The sequence below is a fragment of the Alligator mississippiensis genome, chromosome 1 (assembly GCF_030867095.1).
Source record: "Alligator mississippiensis isolate rAllMis1 chromosome 1, rAllMis1, whole genome shotgun sequence".
NCBI classification, from domain to species: domain Eukaryota; kingdom Metazoa; phylum Chordata; order Crocodylia; family Alligatoridae; genus Alligator; species Alligator mississippiensis.
This window is the reverse complement of record NC_081824.1, coordinates 262,963,307-262,979,987: the sequence shown is the minus strand read 5'-3', so window position 1 is coordinate 262,979,987 and position 16,681 is coordinate 262,963,307. Positions and strand designations below refer to the sequence as shown.

The window sequence follows — 16,681 nt, the reverse complement described above, 5'->3', positions numbered from 1 at the left end:
CAACTGGGCTTGGCTAAAAGAAAATTTATATCGCACTGTACAAAATTAAAAAAAACAACACAATTACCAGGTTTGGTCTGTGGCATTCCTGGTTTGGCAGATGCTTTGGGTTTACTAGGAATTAAGTGTTTTTCACTTGAAGCTGAAATTTAAAAAAACCCATAAAGAATATGGAAAATGATTGCCAAGGAACACATTGCAATCGCTGCCCAAAAGGAGTATGGGCTTGCTTGTCTGCAATTAGGCAAGTCATATATAAGCACGGATGAAAATCAAGCAGTGTGAGCATTGAAGAAGGAGGAAACACACAGCAATATGTTCTGGTCCATATGTAAGCAATATTGTGAATTTTACCTGGTTGGGTTAGTCATCCCAATTTTACCAGAATATCCAGCTTTGGGTGAAGCAAAGGAGAGAATGGTTATAAAAGACAGAAGCAGTATATGATGAAATATAGGGCCTGAGCATGCTAGTCTCAGAAAAGACAATTTGGACACTAGTTGCTCAAATTATATTGAGAGATTTTCTTACCTAACTCCCAAATGTGTGCATCTTTGAATAGAATTTGATACCATATGATCTTCCTGACATTCCTCCACAAGTGTTTAAAGTTACTCAAATCTGAGTAATTCTCCATGCTACTCAGTTCAAAATTCTTTCCTTGCAGGAAGTAGTCTGATGAAGAAGATGTTCATAAACAGATAGCACTTGTGGCCTATATACCTGGGGGTCTATGATGCTCACTGGTGTCAAATCTCTTAGAAAAGGAAGAAAAAGAATGGCCTTAGAGAAGGCCAATCAACCCCTGCCTGGAAGTTTGGCTATCTAAAGCAATTCAAATAAGGCATGAGACAAGTTCACATCTGGAGAATCTTTTCCCCATTTGCATAGGATCTCAAAGTGTAGAGTCGTAAACACCTATCAAATGACTGCTAATGCATGCTTTAGGTATTCAACCTTTGGCTCTTTCAGCCAACAAAGGGAACACTGTTTTGTAAAAAATAAGATAATAGGACGAGTTTTTCATTTTTGAAGCAAACAGCATAATTCAGAGATTAATCTACATATATTACTGAGAAAGAGACCGGGTTAATTTACAGATATTACTGATAAACCTTAGCCAATTTCTGATGACAATGTAGATTAGCAATTAAGACTATTAGATGCTTCTAGTGATTAATACACTTTCCTACAAGAAGCATCCATTTTTGTTCTAAAACAAACAGATTTTTTTCTCTAGTACAAATTGCGTTTCTTCCCCTAGTCCTGAATTAAGAGTTTCATTAAGTTCATTCAGATGCTTTCCTACTCATAGGGCACATCTACACATGATGCTATGTCACCATAGCAATGTATTATGGCAAAGTAGTGTCCACAGGCATCTACACGTGACCATCAGCTATTTTGCCATAGCGACACGCTCCCCCAGTATAGCATGCTGCTATGGTGAAGTAACTGCTAAAAATAACGATGCACTTCACATACAACACAGCACGGGCTGTTACTGCGCCATGATTTAGTACTTCCAAAAGGACTTAGTACTAAATTATGGTACGGTAACAATGTTACCATAGCAACACATGTAGATGTGCCCATAGTCTAACACTGAAATTCAGAAAAAAAGATATTGTGGTTGATTATTTAAACACTCACTGAGCTCCTTCCTCAAGAGTCAATGAAGGTGATGGGAGAGATGGGTCTGAATTGCTGCTTGGAGCTGTGAAGACATTGTACCCAATCTGTTTTGATTTTTGAATGGACTATGATTATAGTTTTTTAAATTATCTCATATGAAATTGTGTAGTGGGCTCAGAGCCTGGCATAGGATCAAGAAAAAAATTAATATGTCCCTTCTGTAAAAGTTTTTTGAACTGAATTTATGAGAACCAGGATATAGTCTGACCTATTTGGAATTCAATTTCTAGACATCTGAAACAATATCTATACACACGTCTGTTCTATGAACAACCTGTATTCTTATTTTTTTTTTAAATCTCATAAAATCATGATCCAGAGTATGGTTGTCAAACTTCTGAGGGGCTGAGAGCTGCACACCATGTGGGCCCCTCCACCCCCACTACTTTGTGCCAATACCCCATGCTGTGCTGGCCCCTCCTGCCATGCCATGTGTGCCCTCCCTTCTTTCACCCTGTGCCATACAGTGGGAGACCTCTGAAAGTGAAGTTTAGCCATATTGTCAGTCATAGCTAGAAAGGATCCATCCTTTTAGGCTAGGGACAGACATTACACATAAACCAGTTTAAGTGATCAGAAACTGGTTTAAACCTGTAACAGAGCAGATGTTCAATGCACGTAAACCAATTTAAAAATGTCTGAAACCGGTTTGAGATAAACCTGGTTAAATGTAATATCAGACTTAACTGATTTGGGTCAAACCAGTTTATGCAATGTCTGTCCCAGACCCCTTCCTGGTTTAAGTTAAACCAGACTCCCCCAGCATCCTGGCATGTGCTCTGGGCTGGGCTCTCTAGTCCACAGCAGAGCTCCCCTCTATTCCCTGGTGGGAGCTCCGGCAGAGACTGCAGGCATCTGCCTGGGTTCCTCCTGCTCCCCCCCTCCTTCCCTCACCAGTCCCTGCTCAGGCAGGGATTGCCCCCTCCCCCCTACCTTATACAGACACCTTTCAGCATTAGCTAGCATACCACATTCTGGCCATGGTCCATGTTGTGGTAGATGGGACAAAGGCAGACTGGACTGTGTCCTTTTTGGAGCTAATCAACAGGTAGCTGGTAATGTCCCTCCTTGGAATGTTTCCTTTCTTGGAAAAAGTTGTTTAAGAAGAGCTTGAGCTAGTGAGAGGGGATTTGTTTTCTGATGGTGTGATCAATGCTGCTAACAATGCTGATAAATGCTCTGTGATCATGGGGGGGGAAGGGGACCCTTCCTAATCAGAGCATCCTGCCAGGGCTTAGCTATGCCCCACCTCAGCTCAGCACTTTAGAAGGGAAGGGAGGGCTGCTCTAGTACCCCCTGGCTTCTAGCCTAAACCACTTCAGGAATTTGCCTGCATTTCTGGGGTGTCTTTGTGGTTACAAACCGGTTTAGTCTAGCCAGGTTAGAGTAACCTGCAAAGATTGAATCAATTCAGACTCAGGCTTTTTGACTGTCTGTCCCAAGTCTTATTCTACTGTAGAGTTGAAGAGACTAACAACATAAAGAATGTCAAAGGTTTTGATTAAAACACTTCTTCATTTCCACACTGTGCTAGCAAGCAGACAGAAATGATTTATAAGTTAAACTGTGTATTTTGAAAATTAAAATGTGATGTGCATATAAAGAAGAGAACTGAACCATGAGTCTGATGAAATAAAGATTCACCAAAGCCTGGAATGACCTCAAGTTTGTTCCTGATTATGCTGGGTGATGAGATGGGGAGGCTAAGAGGCTGGTTGTTTCAAAGAAGGTCTCAGAGACGCTAGATTTTTATTAAAATGGGAACTATGGATGAAGTAGGATATGCCACCTCAGAGGCAGTTACAACAGTTTTTGTGCCCTGGGCAGTTGTGTCAGCTAGCTAGCAGCAGCAACAGCTGCTAATCATGCATCCCTTCTAAGTATTACTGTCTTGTTTCCAGAGTTTGAGAAATAATGGAAAGATACGATAGCATTCATTTTTAAGAAGCTAACTAACTATGAATGGATAATGAGAAGTAGTTGTATTCTTGGAGGCAAGCTGGAAAGGCACACTTCTAAGACTGGAATAGAAATCTAGAATAGTAGTTTTCAACCTGTTGTCCATGGACCCCTGGAAGTCCACAGATTATGTCTAATGGGTCTGTGAAAGATGAATATGAATAACTACAGTTATAATTCAAAGAGGTATGCACCTCCATTCAAAATGTTTTGGAGTCTGCAAATGAAAAACGATTGAAAACCACTGATCTAGAGAGTACAATAACCCCAGGTAGATGTGATCCAACAGTTACTAAAGGTTAATTATAGTATGTGGTCCTTCTAATAGGAGAAAGGTAGGATATATGACTACTATTTTTTCCCAGAAATACATGAAACTGAAGTAGATTCCTTTTCCTTCATGTCTTTTCAAGCTCAAAGATTCAGGCTGGGGTAGAAAATGAAGTGCTGCGGCCTGAAAGATGAACAGCAAAACAAAACTCTGTGTTCAATGCCAACGGACAAGTGTGCATTTAGAAGCAAAGAAAAGGCTGATTAGTTCTTATAGCATGAAATAAGCTTCTCTTTGGAATATCTTCCATGATGAGAATGAAAACAGCGGGGTGATTATTAATTGAATTACATTATTACCAAGCGTTGCCTTTGTTTGTTCAGGAGTTATAGTAGTGACTGGTTCTTGGAGGGATGGAATGATTTCGGCTGGAAAAAAATTGGAGATAAATCCTGAAAGAGATGAACAAGGTATATATAAACTATATCAGCTCAGGGGGTGTTTTATAATTGTAGCAGGCATTTTCTCTCGAAGATTTGCATGGCATTAGAGGTTTTATTCCAGAGAACTTCAGGACTGGTTTTCTAAAAAAAATGTTTAAACAAAGATTAAAGCAGCTTTATGGCACTACACTCAAATATGTTGTTTTCTATTGGAGTGAAAATTTTCCTTAGTAGGTTTTCTTTATAAATACAGGCTACAAAATTCAGGTCTAGATGTAGGTTTTCCTAAAAGGTGAAAAACAATATGAACTAGGGTCTTGGTTTAGACCCTATCTTAGTATATTATTGTGTGTGCAAGGATGATATAGGCTGACTTTTTCATATGCCTGAACAATTAAATGTATATCTTCATTTTCTACGGCATACCTAATAATAAGTAGAGTATTTCAGTGGCTGTTACAATAGTTTCTGATCAGGTGCCTTAAAATTAGAACTGGTCAATATATTTCATTGTGTGGAAGAGTTTTCTCACCTAAAAGTGAGACTCAAAATTGGAATTTACTTGAGAAAATGTGGATTTTGATGAAAAATATTGGTTTTCCTACAGCAAATTTGCAAGCGTAATTTTTCCTCTGAATTTATTTGCAGGACTTAGAGATGCATTCAAAATGTTTAAAGTCAATTTATCCATTTGGAATGAAAACTGTCATCTTATTTTTGGCTTAAAATGTTGTTATACTGGAAAACAGACATAATGTCTAAAGTAAAAGAACATTTTTCTTTCTTTCTGAAATATTGATTCAGACAGAGTGCAATAAGGTTCTACTGTATGTTTCTTTTTGTACAGAAAAGCAGAGGCATAATTATATAGACATTGGATTTATGGTGCAATATAACCTGCCTGCCATGTGATAACCCCAGGTAACCTGCCTGCATTTTACCAGTTACATTTTATCACCAGTTCTACATTCCTCTGTCCCCCACCCCCAACCTGGCTCACACCTATTGTCTCTCATTCCCTCAGATCCTCACTGCCATGCATTTGCATTTTCACGGACCTGCATTTTACATATTGGCTTTTATTCTACCCAAAATAGCACACTTTGGCTGCCAGCCAGGCTAAAAGTGCCCAACTTGGCACCATGGCTGCCCTGGGAGGCCCTCAGAACCCCAGGGAAGGCTGCTAGGGCAACCTCCCCTACCCCACCTGAGGCAATTTGCCATGTGCCAGAGTACACATGCAGGGCAGTGTCTGGGGACAAATAGCAGTGCACAAATATGTCCCACAGTGAATGTACACCCTGCACATGCAAACTCGTGGGGATGTACCTTCTGGGTGCATCTACACATGCATATTAATGCACAGCAATAAACTGTGGCACATACTGTGCTGGAGTTTATTGCTCCCAAGCATCATGCGTACAGATGCACCCAGGACCACAATGCATTGAGCCAGGTTGGAGCAGCTGGCAGGGGGCCCAGAGGTTCAGCATTAGGTGAAATCCAGGGAAGGCTGCTACAGCACAATGAAACAGGTCACTGGCACCATGTGCTGCATCTGGGAATGGCTGTGTGGTCTGGCCCAGGATTTAAAGTATCTTCTGTGTCCAATGGTACCCCCAAAGTGTGGTGAAGTGCCAGGTATCGCATATCCAGTCCAGGTGGTGAGCATGGTACTAGCATGCAGACCTGGTTTAAGTGTCAGTGTACACCACTCTACTCCCCTGTTTTACTTGCTCTAGGACCCTACTCACTTCTAGATGTCCCAATACAATGTGTTCTTTTACGTTCATTTTGGCAGTCATGTGAATCTGGCACATCAAAATATTTGTCTGCTTAATTACTGTTTCAGCAGGTTGCCAACATTTTCCCTAGGAACACAGCTGAGAAAGGGATAGAAATAATCTTTAAAAGTTAATTCTTCAACTGAACCTGAATGAAATCTCATGGCACAAAAAACACACACACATACACTTTTGTAGTCCAAGGGCTTTCTCCCAATATTCATGGTTTACTGCAAACAATGGAAGTGCTGGTGTTTTCCACATCTACCTTACACATATCTTTTCTAATTAAATTTATGAAGCAGCTTTGTTTAGGGATCACTGCCACTTTCCCTCACGGAAACATTTGTACCAGGCACTGAAAAATGCAATTAAAATCTTGTTGCTTTTGTCAGACTGATTCCCTAAGTGCAGTGACATGGAAGTTTCAGTTATAAAAAATGTTACTGGTATTTTTATTGTTGCCATAAATTAAATCTATTTTAAACAGTCTGTTATAGAAGAGATGGTAACATATGAACCTCATCAGCATGATGAAATGCAAAATCATTTACCAGGTTTGGTCTGTGGTACGTCTAGGGTAGGTGATGGTTTAGGCTTGGAAGGAACATACTGAGTCTCTTTTGGAGCTGAAAGAAAGAACCTATTGTAAGCACTGAAAGTTTCCATGCACTGGTATTGCATGTCATGAGCCTGTATTAGAGAAATTACTTTTTTTACATGGATAATGAAGAAGTCTGAACATCAGATTCACACAGGAGTTTAAAATAAAAAGAAGGCCTTATATGTGAAAGCATCTGAAAAATGATCAAGCAAGTAAGATCCTGTTTGGAGCTAAGCTGAACAAGAATGAAGAGAACTGTAAATATAGACAGATGTGACTGCAGGATGGTTGAGATATTTCCATCACACCTTATAGCTGCAATGCGCAGGGCAGTCTCTTCATGCATGCTTAAATCCTAGAGATATCAATGAAATTATGATGTATGCATGAACTGAAGCAAGGTTTTTCCTGTGAAGAAATCAGAGCAGCTAAGAATCTCCAGTTTCAAATGGTAGGAGAAGCTACAACGCAAAGCAGAATGAAGTTCAATGGTAAAAAAGCAATGATGTGTGAGTAATGGCATAATCTTGGTCCATGGAAGAGAAGTGGGGAAAATGACCAACCTTTAAAGGTAACATCTTTACCTAATGTTGGCTTTGGTTGTTCAGTTGTAATTGCAATAGGTGCCAAAACTGTACCAAAACACAAAAATGTATACAACATTAATCATAAGAATTACCTAAAAGGTAGAATAATTCCCTTTAAAATTATCAAGAACCTTTGAATAATAAAAGTTTGCTCTCAGTTGTCAATGTATATTTAATTAATACACATTAATTCAGGTCAATTAATGGGGGGAGTAGTACAAGCACACCAGCTCAGCATTTGATAAGGACCTCCTAGGTTAAGAATTTGAATTCTCATGCTATGTATTTTAGAAGCCAGGCTCTGCCCTCAGCTGCATTGCCCTCACCTGCATGCTTCAACATGTGGATCTTCCTTAGAAGCATCTAGAGTCAATCTAGAGCTGTGCTCATATATAAGGGCATAAGATAGTCCTTAAAGTTTGATCTATTTTTTCTTTAAAATATTTTGATAGTCTTTAAAAGAAAAAAGTGACTCCAATTTCTCTTTTGAAACAAATTATTTAAAAAAAAATTGACCTGACTCCCCTTTCTTATAGCTGTGTCGTTGCTGAAAAGTAAGACTGTTTATGCCCCACAAAAATCCTGTAAATCCAAGGACAGACATCTGATAATTACCCTCACAATCCTTTCAATCATCCACCTACACATGTTAAGAGGTCTGCTGTCCCTATCACCAACATTTTTAAAAATCTGTTTACAGGTCAAAACTGCAAATACAACACAGTGGCCTTTTTAAGTGAAATAAGAAACATCAAAAAAAGAAGAGGCTGAAAACTCTTAGGTAAGCATCAGTTTTGGCCTCTTCCATTCAATATTATGATGCTACTGAACATAGCTGTTCAGTAATAGCTAAAAGACATCACTGAAGTGATAACATTGAAATAAAAATGACTGCAAAGGGAAAAAAACATGGCAAAAATCATGTACTGTTGAGTTACTGTGAAGTGTTTTTATCTGGATTTTGCTTCTGATAGTGGAAGCAAGACATAGCAACTTTCAGCATAAAACTATTTCTACTATGCAACTGCTGCTTCAGTAGCAGTACCACACTAGGAGGGATTGAGTCTTAGGGCATTTATACACATGCTCTGGGAGTGAGGTTGGGGGGGGGAGGGGGAGAGGGTGCTTTAATTAGAGCAGCTCTGAGAGCACCTGGAGCACTGCAGGCACCTGAAGCATCATATGTATTAGCATCCCTGTGCTGAAAAACGGTAGCGGGGGTGTTTTAACTAAAGCTCATCAAACGAGCTTTAGTTAAAGTGCCACTACCACCACGTTTCAGCAAGGGGACACTGATATAAGTGATGAGGAACTCTACTGGAGCGCAGTAATTACCATCCAGTAATTATCACAGATTTTATTAATCAAGTCTGCTCATCGGAGCAGCCTCGCTGCACATGTATAGGTGCCCTTAAAGACTGGATAATCGCTTTGGCTTTTTAGCATGCAAAGTATTAGCTAGTGCCTGTGGATGCCAAATTAATTGCCCAAGAATCAGTAAGGGCAATAACCTGGAAGGAAGTGTTCTGTGAGCTTTAAATCTAGTTAAAGTAAGCCTCAATTATCATCTTGGTGTCTGGTATTGTATTAGCTTTAAACCTGGTGGATTGCTCCTTTGAGCATTCAAGTAATGAGTATTGCTGGGTGCAGTAGCAGCTCTGTGCTACTCCCCACTTTGCTCTATGGGCAACTGAGTATAAATCAGAGAAGCATGAACACTGGGATTGAGGTTAAAAACCACCTTTGTTTTTCCCTCACATCTCATGAATCCTCAGCCGTACTAGAGAATCTGAAGTGACACACACACATGTGAAGTCTCCAAATATTTGGAATTGCTTCTTTTCATTTAGAATTAATTTATAATTCTGTTCTGCAATAATTTGGATACATACTTTTTTTAGCTACTTTGCCTTTTCAAAAGTCCCTTTTATGTTAATGATATTTTCTAAAGCACCCAGATTTTCTTTTCTAGAAAACATAAGGTGATATTCTCTTATCATTTCAGTTGAACTTCAAGAAGTTTGTCAATCTTATTGGAACCTAAAGTGACTTTGTGGGAAGTCAAATAATAGGAATTGCCCACCAGGCAATGTGTACTCCATAAAAACGTTAAAATAAAGCTTCTTAACATTTTTCAGAATGTGGTATTTCATCTTATTTAGCAACAGGTTCCCTAAAGTTCTTTAACCATTCATTTCCTAACACCAGAAAAAGTAATCGTAATGTCTCTGTGAAATTCATCTGAAGACATAAAATGTGAGATAGTAAATGGCAGCTACTTTGCACTACAGCACTCGTAATAGATTAGCTTTAAAACACTCTTGTCTATTAAGGAATAACAGCTAAACAAACAAACAAACAAACAAACAACCCCTTGATACTAGGACAGCAAAACAATGACAGAATTACCAGTTTTTGCCTGTGGTACATCTGGGCTGGATGTTGTTTTAGGTTTCAGTGGGACACGTCGAGTCTCTTTGGGACCTGCAAGGAGAAGCAGAGTTGTAAAGTCAGACAGATAGACTGCCAGGGGAGGTTTCTTTAGATTTTCCAGAAGGAAAATTGACACTTTCCCAGAGACAATTTTGCAAACCTGTATCTTCCACTGAAATAATATGGATAGAAATTTCCCAACTCTAATACTGGCCCTTAAGGTGCCATTTAAACCCATTTAAACTACAGCAGAGGTTAGGGACTGAAGTGCTCTTGCAAACCAGGGTAGGCCTTTAAGACTGTTACTCCTCCTACTCTCGTATAGCTAAAGATCTCCATTTCTTCCTTCTCCCATTGCTCCTAACCATATTTGCTGTATTTTCTAAGTACCTACTGCCCTCTTAAGTCAGCTTAGCCTCAAAATACCTCCACTCAAACAACAGAAGCAGCAAAAACATGAAAATTTAGAGTTCACATTTAAATGGGTTGTTTGGGTTTTTATTTAGGTAGTGTTTTTTCTGGAATTTTGCCAGTTGCTATTAGATGAAGTAGTCTCTTGAAATTATAGATGTAGGACAACTGATTAAAAAACATCTCACCTAGCCTATGGAAATAGAGACAAATATCTTCTTATGTGCTAGGACACAAAAAAATAAAATTATCTGCTGTTATAAATTGAATCACTGTGCATTTACTATTACGTGTGACTATTTATTAGCATTATCTTGTTCCCTGACAGCTGTCAAGCAGAGGCTTGGTAGAATACATTTCTCCTTGTGCCATGCAGAGCCCAACAGTTCATGGTGAGAATGTTAGAAAACGAAGAACTTCACCGTACTGAGATACAGACTCACCAGCTTTGGTTGGTGGCACTCCTGGGCTGGGTACTGTTTTGGAAGGTTTGGAGTATACACGCCGTGCATCTTTAGGAGCTGAAAGAAAGAACCTGATTTAAATATCATTAAGAATGAGACCCTGATGCCAGCCATAGCACAGTGTGCCTCAGAACCTGCAATGGGGATAGGATCATTTTTGCATATGTAATTGTTTACAAGCCAAGTGGTGCACAGGAGCCTGAAGAGAAGCAGCAGCAGTGTGTGGAAAAGCATCAAATAAGCAAGGTCCTGGTCTTGTATTGAACAGGGCTTTTAAAATAACAATAAAAGAGGTAGTTTCAAACCAAAAGGAAAAGACAGAATGAGAGGATGATGGAGCTATTTAATGTTGTGGTAGAGTGATTCACAGCTTTATGTGATAGGCCAAAGGCTGAGCGAAAAAGGCCTGCAACAGACCTATACTCTCGCCAAAGATCGCTTAAGCCTCTTAAATTTGAGGGTTTGAGTAGGACTTAAGTAATGTATAGTCCTTTTATGGACACTCCACAACATGGTGAATTTCAACCATTACTATATTCCTATGAATAAAACAAAGAAGGCAACAAACAGACTTGAGAGTCAAATTACAAATGCACAAGAAAGGCAAAAGTGAAAAGTAAAGATGGGAATTGTGAGAGAAAAGTAATGGAGTGATTGTGAATGAATTATATTCTCTTATCTTGACTATTCTGTTAAGAGGGAAAAACATATATGACTATTCAATCTGAAAATTGCTTTACCTAGTGTTGCCTTTGGTTTTTCAGTTCTAAATGTAATGGGTTCCAGCACTGCATTAAAATAATGAAAAATAAAAACAAATAGCACAATAATCATAGGAAATATTTAATTAAAATTCATCTTAGCCTTATTTGCAAAGGATATTTTAAAAACAGACTTGATTATCTTGTAGCTTAATTAGATCTCACTTGAAGCACTTTTGTGGACTTGACCTTAGATGTGCATATTCAACTCTCACTGAGACAGTATGCAACTATCACCTAACAAAATGGTATTCACATCTTACTGTTCACCCATGAATTAGATTCAAATCAGTTACTCAAAGTAGAGCTGGGCTGCCTTCCCTAGGTACTTTGAGTAGATAACACTAAAGTATTATGCATTAAGACTTGCACTGTGCCCTGTCTGGTCCTGCATGGATATGTAAGGGGGGCAGGGGGAGTGGGGCAGGCAAAAAAAGAATCCAGTCTCCCCCTAAAAGTGCTAAACTTAGGTATTATACAAATCCAAGAGCAGTATCTACTCTTGGCATGAACAGGGTTAATAGGAAGAGGCAGGGTGAGGGCAATTCCATAGCTCTCACCGCCTCCCAAGTGACTGGCAGAGGTAGATATCCATAAGAGTACAGTCCATATAGCATCTACCTAATGTGTACTACAATGACTGTGCTTCTCTGAGATGCAGTGCCTCACAGAATATCTGCTGGGATCCTGCATCTCAAAGCCACTTCCAACACAAGGCAGTACCTACAAGGTATGCCAGGTTCTAAATACAAGTCTAGGGTCTTTTGTAACCAATTACAGGGATATTTCATGTGGCTTTTAGAATTAACTTGGTGTGAATTTCTAGCTGCTTTACATTTGGATTTTGAAGCCTGTAGACAACAGATCTTTCATTTCTTACATAAATTGATTTTATAAATGAATATAACACAAATGGACTACATAAAACAAAGGCCTTGTGTAGAATGGGTTGCTGAAATATGAATGATGAAAAAATAAAGGATGTTAGTAGTGCCTTCTCCTTCATAACAAATTAATGTTCACACCTATACCTCTTTTATCCCAGAAAACAGTTCTAAACAAAGATGTCACAAAAAATAAACCTTAGATGAGCTAGCAAATAGACAGAACCGAAAACAGGGAGAAGACCCAAACAGTCACTACAGATAAATCACTGAAGGCTTAACTATAGATAATTTTACATTTTCTATGCAAGATACTCAGCTGTGAAAGTGACAGGTTGAAAAAAATGACCCCCAAGCCATAGATCAATAAAATTAACTTACTGGGAAGTTTTACAATTACATAGAGAATATATCACCAAGTGGTGAGGGTGGTACTTCCCCGTGGGACCATTTGCTGGTAATGGATTAGGTCTTTTAAGAAATGCTCCAAGACAAATTCAAGACATGCAAATAAAACTCACTTGTTGTAGGTGCATCATGTATTGCACATAGGTGAAACACCAAATTGACTGTGGTTGAGTTAATGAAACACGCACCTCAGTTTGAGGAGCTGCAAAATGGTATTTACCAGGTTTGGTTGATAGCATCTCTGGGCTCTGCGTTGCTTTAGGTTTGGAAGGAACACGTCGTGTTTCTTTTGGAGCTGAAATAAAGAACTCAATTATTAAAACAGTTTTCCAGCCATCTCTGGCTAACATCAGGCATGATACACACAGACAAAACATGCCTCTGGGCCCCACTGGAGTAACAAATATCCTTTGTGAGTAATAAAGAAGAATGAAAGTTGGGTATGCAAAGGAATTTAAAAGGAAAAGAAGTTGTGCTGATGGACATTCTCTGTAAGAAAACCAAATAAAGCAATGGTGGGACTGCTTGCCAGTTTTGGAGCTGAGTGTAAAAAACCCCAAAATGACACTATCGTGAACACAAAGATGGCTGCAGAAAGACAGGGCTGCTTTCAACTTTTCTAGAAGCAAACTGTTTCACCAGAACTGCGTTCCTGTGAAGGAAAAGCAAGGTGGATATGAATTTTTAGCGCAAAATGGCAAAGACACCTAGAGTACTAATAAAAAGAAAGTCAATGGTGAAAAGTAATGGTGGAGGAGCACACTGAGCCAGAAGCTGTGGTGTAAACATCATGAACAAGAAGGAAAAACAAATGTGGGAATCCCCTCAGAAATGTGATTACCTATTGCAGTCTTTGGTCGTTCTGTTCTAAGTGTAATAGGATCCAGGACTATATTGAAAACAAGAAATGTAAAAGGATTAATGAAAAAAAGGGAATAATTCCATTAAAATTTATCTAAGTCTTGTAATTATGCTTTCAATTGTCTACCAGCAATTAGTCAATTTACACAAGTTATTATATTCCAGATAATCTACATTAAATCTTTATAATAGACAATTAGGACCTAAACAGTTGAGGGGGAAAATAGTTCCCTAAAGCACAAGCCAATATTTTTCAAGAATCTCCCTATGGTCTTAAAAGAATGCCTACATTTACTTCAACCCTAAGCCAGGAAATTGGAGCTCATACCTTGCAGCTTTTTCCTGAGACATATATTTCAAATGAAATTTGTAAATACAACTGGCTTTGGAAACCCTCTTTTTTGTCCATATTGTTAGAATTAGTTATTTGTGCATTGGGCAACATGAATATCACAGGCCACATATTAGCTCTACCTTGTTATTAGCTCTACCTTGCATGCAGTTAAAGGTGAAACAGAACACCTGCTTTTCACTGTTTTCCAGTTTTATGTGCAACAGGTACTTGTGGTCCTAAGACTCGATTGTTATTGCAGTCCTCCCCAAAGAAATGCAAAGGCACAACAAAAGTCACACCTCTTCCTATGCTAACTGTTCTTTATGGGTAATACCAAGAAAATGAGATGGTGAGACAGATAGACATCAGTTCAGAAATAACATTCTGTATCTTAGTGCAGCTCACAGAAATGATGATCAGTACATAACTGAAAATTATAATAAAATGCTTACAAGGGATATACAATCTTCTCAGTTTTGTGATGCTAATTAACACTATTTTTCATCTGAGGAGGACAGATGAATGCAAGTATAATTAAAGACGGGAGAAAGACATTGCCAATATATATATTCAATTAAATAAAAGTTTTATGTGAACTTGGAAGTTGCAGAGCGTCTTTCTGCAAACAGCTACAATGATTTCAGGATTTTAAAAGTCACTCTGTAGGTCAGGTTGGATTTTTTCAAAGCAGATCATGATTAGTAAGTGCTTTATTTTGAAGCCCACTAACATGGCACAGTGAATCTATCCACTTGGCTGGGCACTCATTAGTAAATTAAGCTGTGTGTACTTATGAACACGACTGTCTATTGACAGTGTCTTGAATACCCTTGTGGAATAACTGTTGACTTTTCTGACTACCACTAATTTTATTGAATTTAGATTTATTGACAATATAAATAAATACTAAATGCAGAGTATCATTGAAAATTGAATGGTTATATATATTGATACTGTAAGTCCAGTTAAATATTAACTGTTGATTTGGTAATTTACTCTTCCAGAAAAGACTAAGAGATATAACAATTAGCAACAGTAGAAGCCATAAAGTTGTCTTTCTTTTTAGAAGTTCAGTAAGTAAAATTTATTTGGTAATATCTGTTACTTGATAGTAAAATTAACTCTATGGTTGGGACAGATGTACAAGATCTGGGGCACAAAATGCCCTTCATCAGGTCTGAGAAAGTCTAAACTATGTATTTAATAATGATGCAAAACAATTTGAAGAAATCTACAAATACATCTCCAACATACCAGATATTCAGGTAAAAGTACAATGAGATCTGATACAATATGTGCATGGCAGGAGGTGTGACGGTGAGATTGAGCATCAAATCCCATCGTGCCTTATCGCTGGCACAGAAGGAGCCCAGGCTCCTCCTGCACTGGCAAATAGACAGCTCCTGCAGTGAGGAGCCCCCTTCAGCTGATGGGGCTCCCAGCTATAGGGGTGCACCATGAGCTCCTGCAGATGGAAGCCCTGTCAGCTAATCCATGCTCCCTGCTGTGGGACTACATTTCACCCCCATTGCTGGAAGCCCTGTCAGCTGAGGGGTCTCCCCGATGCAGGAGCTTGATACTGGTTAACCACGTCTTAAGTGTAACATGTGGCAGGGGCCTAAACTTCATTCTATTTAATACTTTATAACATTTTAGTCTTAATTATACTGGTATAAATTGAGAGTAATTCCACTTTAATTCAAAGCCACGTCAATATAACATGGGAAAGACTTACGTAAGGTTATCAACAGCTAGTGAATTTCTGTTATTGTCATAAACGGCTAACAAACAATACACCTATCACATTACAGCAGAGCTTCATCTTATTGCTATGATTCTGAGTATGTTTCAAATCACTTAACAAAATAGCTGCTTTGAACTAAAACTCAATATTCAATAATATTAGCAAATAATTTACCAGGTTTAGTCTGAGGTATGTGAGTTTTGGGTGATGGTTTAGGCCTAGAAGGAACATGTTGTGTTTCTTTTGGAGCTGAAAGAAAGAAGCAGGGTTATAAATTGTTATTTAGCACTCCAGGAATCTGAGGTGATGCCAGGTGCAACAAGTAGTAACACAAGAATATGGAATACCTCAAGCCTGAAATGGAGAAAGAAAATGGAGTAACACTGAAGGCAAAGCCAAGTGTGCAAAAGAGTTTAAAGAAAAATATAGCATTATGTAGATCTGAATCAGCCTAAGCACGTGAATGGAATTCCTGGTCAGTTTTGGAGCCCAGCTTAAAAAAACAAACCCAGCAAAGAATAAATGTGCTAGCACAGACAGATGGTGATTCAAAACCAATAGCCTTATTGTCTTAGAACAGAGACGTTTTACCTGTGAACAAAACAAAATGCTTAAGACCCTTCAGTGTCAAATGACACATCAAGGAAAAATAGTTGCAGTATGATGAAAGAAACTGATGGCGCAAGAGTGTAACTGCAAAGTGGTTTTCCATGATGAGAAAAACAAAGTATGATTGCTTGCTACGGAAATGTCATTACCTATTGCTGACCTTGGTGGTTCAGTTCTAAGTGTAATAGGTTCCAGGACTGTATTAGAAACAAAATAACAGAAATAGCATGAAAAGCTGAACTGTGGAACATCCTTTAAAATGATCAAAGTTACTTGACTGGTAAGTTAATAAGTAGAAGTTGATGCTCATACTGTGCTATGCCAAATCTCTGAAATACCAAAAGCAATCTTTTCAAAAATCTTATTCCAATTTTTGGAAACTGTGGTCAATTAATTCCAAGGACACCACTATATTAAAAGAAATTCCAT

General features: G+C 38.6%; 1 protein-coding gene across 13 annotated transcripts in view; it reads right to left on the bottom strand.

The window, feature by feature from the left end:
- ABI3BP (ABI family member 3 binding protein) overlaps positions 1 to 16,681 on the bottom strand; it is a 295,005-nt gene that overhangs the window by 97,358 nt on the left and 180,966 nt on the right. For 10 of the 13 annotated variants that reach the window (XM_059720568.1, XM_059720577.1, XM_059720573.1 and 7 more), the window contains 10 exons: positions 16,402 to 16,449; positions 15,818 to 15,892; positions 13,546 to 13,593; positions 12,925 to 12,999; positions 11,392 to 11,439; positions 10,631 to 10,708; positions 9,753 to 9,827; positions 7,341 to 7,388; positions 6,707 to 6,781; positions 4,285 to 4,377 (listed from right to left, as the gene is read on the bottom strand). In XM_059720568.1, the coding sequence (XP_059576551.1) occupies positions 4,285 to 4,377; positions 6,707 to 6,781; positions 7,341 to 7,388; positions 9,753 to 9,827; positions 10,631 to 10,708; positions 11,392 to 11,439; positions 12,925 to 12,999; positions 13,546 to 13,593; positions 15,818 to 15,892; positions 16,402 to 16,449 (663 nt within the window). The remainder of the gene's footprint in view (positions 1 to 4,284; positions 4,378 to 6,706; positions 6,782 to 7,340; positions 7,389 to 9,752; positions 9,828 to 10,630; positions 10,709 to 11,391; positions 11,440 to 12,924; positions 13,000 to 13,545; positions 13,594 to 15,817; positions 15,893 to 16,401; positions 16,450 to 16,681) is intronic. The other 3 variants (XM_059720572.1, XM_059720574.1, XM_059720579.1) reach the window with 1 other exon arrangement.